This window comes from Fomitiporia mediterranea, assembly GCF_000271605.1.
Source record: "Fomitiporia mediterranea MF3/22 unplaced genomic scaffold FOMMEscaffold_4, whole genome shotgun sequence".
In the NCBI taxonomy this organism is placed as follows: Eukaryota; Fungi; Basidiomycota; class Agaricomycetes; order Hymenochaetales; family Hymenochaetaceae; genus Fomitiporia; species Fomitiporia mediterranea.
Window position 1 is genome coordinate 935,574 of NW_006760389.1, and position 4,790 is coordinate 940,363.

Genomic DNA, 4,790 nt, shown 5'->3' on the forward strand with positions numbered 1-4,790 from the left:
TAATCAAGTTAATAAGTTGATATTACTACACATGTATATAATTTATACACAAGTACTTATATTATTTTTTCTTGAGAGATTTAATGGTGGTTGTAAATTAAAATTGAGTAAAGATTGTTTTGAGAGTGACAAAAGTGACAGATTCCCAGAGCTTGTGCTGCGTCTTGCCAGAGCCAAATTTCTGTGACAGAATGTGACAAAATTGGCAAAGAGGGATCGCATCCCTCTACAGCTCATAAAAAATCGTAAAAATTATTTTGAAAAGATAAACTGCTTTATTATGCTCTGATATACATATATGCAAATTTTCAAGTCAAAATATTAAGTGGTTGTGGAGGAATAAAAAATTGGCAAAGAGGGATCATGGTATAGTAGATTAGAGAAGGCAGAGGGGGCTGAATTGGAGCGCACACAAAAGGGTGTGCGAATGCGAAGTGGAGTCGCAATATATACTTATTCCTTGTTATGAAGGCGCAGACCAAGATATTCCAGTAAGACTAGAAGCATTGGGGCCGAACTGATTCCGAAAGAAAAGGACTGTATCAATTACCGACTGCGCCAAGCTCCGGACCCGGTGTGGGAAATATCTATCTAAATCTTTATTTGTGTACATTTCTTATATGCTGCCTGTTACTATTAATTATGCGCCTTCTTTTGGCACGAATGAAATCATTGCATACCTACCCATCAATACGATCAGACAAGATTTTCATGAGACACGGTAAATGAGGTGAGAAAGGAAATTCTTACTTTCCATTCACCCTCCACTTCTCACCGCTCGCGTCAAGTGCATCTGCCTTGGCCTGGTCCACGCCAACGACCACATCTGCTTTGCTCGTACGTAGACTAAGGGTTGGGAAGGCGCCTGATAACGGGCCTGTATGAGAACAAGTTTCAGACAAGATTAATACGCCGGGATCATCACACAGTATGGGTAATAATGGACCAGTACCTATTGCTTCGCTTACTGGCGTCGACGCTGGCCACTTGACATCACCAGTCAACCTAAATAGCAAAACATCAGACTCCTTTTTAGAGGGCTAGCAATGTAATGACTTACTTTCTATAGCTTGGGTAACAGTCGAGCATTAGACGTTGCGTTGAGCGTTAATGATGGATCGCACTCACTTCAAATCACCCTATTTGTCCTTCAGCATCGCCATTACTTTTCATCATAACGTACACAGGGCATACCTTCAAGATAACAAGCCCACTCTTTTTCAAACTCTCAAACAACACAGGAGCCTTCTCACTCATATCCCAATACGGATATGGGCTCGTCCAAAAGTCAATCATGGCGTTTTTTTCACCCAACTTCGTCTCCATCGGTATGCTCAATTCAAACGCACCAATAGCAATATATTTCTCCCAGCGTTGAAGGAGAATAGAGAGTTGAGAACGTGAAGACTCGGAAGGGGCATCCTCAAGGAAGAACGTTTCGGACTTGAGAGAGGAAAAGAGTGCGATGAAATCTGGTGGCGTCACGTCCGAGACAAACCACGGAATTGATTTAGGACTGGATAACAAAGATGATTCACGTCATGGTATCATAGGATGTGTGTAGGATATAAGAGGATACGCACTGGAATACAACTTTCGACACGTATGGTGTAAATGTGACAAGGAAATCCGCAAAAACAAGATCTGTGAAGAGCTAAACTCCACAATTAGAGGTGATCCATTAAGTCGACTTTAGTAAGCGCGAGTGCGCACCTCGAATCCAGCTTAGGCATACAACCAGGTCAAACAGAGTATCTAAGATAGGACGAATCGACATACCATTGTCTAAGACTAAATCAACCCTCGCATTGCGCAGAGTTGTCAGATACTGAAAAGCATTCTTTTCGTCGTCATGTAGAATGTATTCTTTACGTTCTTCTTGAGCGTCCTTCCCGACACTCTGCAGTTTAAGTATATCCTCGTGTGTCAAATTAGTCAACAGTGACAGGTCCTTCAATCGAGGAGTTAAAATCTTTTGTGCAATTATTTTAATGAGTTAAAATACTACTCACAGTTGCATTTCCCCATAGGCACATCTGGATCATCTCGTTAAAGAGTACGGCCAACTTCTCTGGGTCTTTCTCAAGTCCGGCCCCTGTCTCTTCGAGCTCATGCATTGTTGCTGCAAGTTCTGCAACGGATCAGCCTATTGCTTTACAGTACGTATACTCTAACATACATACTATATATTGCAGCTGATGATGCTTTAAACGAATCCTCCTTTCCTGCGAGGAACGGATCGTAGTAACGCCAATGTGTCGTTATACTAAACCAGGAGCGCAGGGTGCGATACAAATAACATCTGATCAGAGTAAGTTGAACAGGTCAAGTTAACTTTGCCCTTGATCGCTTACTCGGCATATAGCCATGGTGCCTTGAACCAGGCATTCATTCCTTTCTCTGCAAGTTTTGTGAGCTCGAGATTGTATGTATCCACATCTGCCTCTTCATCCTCTTCAACCGGCCTATGATAGACAAAACGTCTTAAACCTATTATTATGAGATGAAAAATGAAACGTACGTACTGTAACTCCCTATCCCTTGCCATCTCATACTTCAGCTTGCTAACCTTTCCGATAATTACTTTGCCCTCTTCGACGCGTTCCTCCCAGTTTTTCTCGACGTCATTGCCACCTTGCATTCCAGCAACGGTAAGTTCATGATTGGTGCGATGAATATGGTCAATGAGCTTCGTCAGGATTACTGGCCATCGTTTGGATACGGTTTCGTAGCTGAATCGGCGTTATACATGCATTTTGAGGAATGAAAAGGAATGAAGACGTATACTGACGAGAATCTATTGAACTGTCAGTTCTAGATACATTGTTTTGTATTGCTTCACTTACCCATCTGTGTCTATGGGATCATAAGGTGGATAAGGCGGAGTGAACGGAGACATGGGACGAGGGTGGTAATTCAAGTGTGCAACTGGCGTCGATCACGGCTGTGGAACATATTGTATTATAGATAGACAATTACCTAACCACACCTATAAACCCAACACATTTCCACGCCCAATCTTCAATATTTTCTTTTAAAAATTTAATGGTCAATTCTCTTAAGTTTTTAGAGCATTATTCTTTAATTTCAAGGCAATTGATTGTGAGATCAAATCAATATGGTTCCAAACAACCTGCCATAAATGATTCATTTCATACAAACTTCATATAATTTTTACAGCAAATACCAATAGTACTCTGCAGTGTGTGTGTATGAATTTTATAGAATAGTTATGGAAGTAAGAAAAGCAAGGGTATACGAAATTTGTGTTTAAGAGAGTGGCTATAGTCTGTATGATTAGCATTTACACTCTAGTGCAAATATTTATTTCTCTTTCAGCTCTCTCACTTTAAAGCTAAAGTGTCATAATAGAAAGAGAATTCTCACCAAAAAAAATCTGTCCCAAATGAAAAAGTTAAACTCTATTCTGTAAACACTGGTCACAAAGCAGATGTACACCACTTCCATTTTAACAATGTATTCAAGTAATTCAACAGTGAATTTTAACTATAAGATGTTACATTATGTCTATAACAGCTTACTATTCAGCTGCTGTATCCTGAGTCTATAGGCTTAAATGTGTATTAAGATCATGTGTTATCTCAATAGAGTACTATTAATTGTAGTGCTATTATTAACAATGTTGTTGCCCTTAGATACCTTTTAGGTTTTCTATCCTTTATATAACGTGTATTTGCCATGATGCGTTTCCATTCTGTTAAGTAACTCTTCCCATTCACTGGCTTCTTCTGTCTCATCCTTAGTCCGATGAACTTTTATGTGCATCTCTATTTCATATATAAATTTGTTTGTTACTTCCTTATTAAAGGCCATCATTTCTTGTATAGCTTGATCTTTGTCTTTTATACTATCAATTTGTTCAATTCTTGTTGTGACATTATCCCAGAAGTCACTGTCAAACACTCGTACTTCATTGCTCTCTCTTTCCTTGATCTTATAAAGGAATTCATAAACTGCAGCCTTTAACTCTGAATACTTCTCTATCTTCTTCTCTAGGGACTGTAGGATTTCCTTTTCTCCTTGGCTTGATAATGCAGCTATGATCTTAGCAAGATGTTTAAGTTTCACATGCCGTTTTTTATTGTCTTTCATTTCATGTTATATCAGTTTGTCAGTCAGCATAATTGGAAACAAGTTGGATTCATACCTTTCTTTGTACTTTCAGACATTATGGTTAATCCAATATCTTCTAATGATGCAGTTTAGTTACAGTGTAAATAGGTGGGTTATGTTGCAGGCCACTACACAATAGAACTGGTCTTTATCTTGTCCTTGGACAGCAAAATTCACTTGACCTCATTGACTTTAAGCATTTTGAAACTTTGCAACTCATTATTTAGGCTGAGTCAATGAGACAGTTCTGACTTCTGTTTTCACCATCACTCCCACAAGATAATGAATTAGTTGCTACAAGTCACTATGAAACTTTGATGGTTTTGTGGTAAATTCTATAAGCTAATATGAGGGGTAATAGTACAAGGACAACACATTAATTTCTGTAACATAATGTACTGTGAGCAAAGTAAAGTTATACAAAAAAGATAATACATAGTTTGCAGTATGTAAAGATGTAATGTATTCACACACAATGTGAATAAGGAAAGGGGAGGAAGGCAGATTATGAAGGACAAAGATAGCTTCTATACTTTTCAGAAATGAGTGATTCATAGTCTTCCCTTAAAACTTGCCAGCAAACTAAGGTTAGGCAATAATTTATTACTTGAAGTAGCATATGAATCAAGCATTTTGGAGGAAATCTGAAAGAGAAA

The 4,790-nt window shown here is 38.7% G+C and overlaps 2 protein-coding genes across 2 annotated transcripts; both read right to left on the reverse strand.

Moving 5' to 3' along the window:
• Nucleotides 1-579: 579 nt before the first annotated feature.
• Nucleotides 580-2,902, reverse strand: FOMMEDRAFT_18535 (DUF89 domain-containing protein; the record flags this gene model as incomplete). The annotated part of the gene is made up of 15 exons (XM_007264506.1): nucleotides 580-680; nucleotides 751-877; nucleotides 953-1,005; nucleotides 1,061-1,069; nucleotides 1,129-1,139; nucleotides 1,195-1,516; nucleotides 1,584-1,654; nucleotides 1,714-1,724; nucleotides 1,780-1,951; nucleotides 2,013-2,131; nucleotides 2,184-2,302; nucleotides 2,355-2,465; nucleotides 2,526-2,732; nucleotides 2,792-2,797; nucleotides 2,847-2,902. The coding sequence occupies 15 exons, from the start codon at nucleotides 2,897-2,899 to the stop codon at nucleotides 641-643; spliced, it is 1,431 nt and encodes a 476-aa protein (XP_007264568.1). The 3' UTR covers nucleotides 580-640.
• Nucleotides 2,903-3,672: 770 nt separating this feature from the next.
• On the reverse strand, nucleotides 3,673-4,190 carry FOMMEDRAFT_27101 (uncharacterized protein; the record flags this gene model as incomplete). The annotated part of the gene is made up of 2 exons (XM_007264507.1): nucleotides 3,673-4,106; nucleotides 4,169-4,190. 2 exons carry the CDS (start codon nucleotides 4,188-4,190, stop codon nucleotides 3,673-3,675), a joined length of 456 nt encoding a protein of 151 aa, XP_007264569.1.
• Nucleotides 4,191-4,790: the final 600 nt, after the last annotated feature.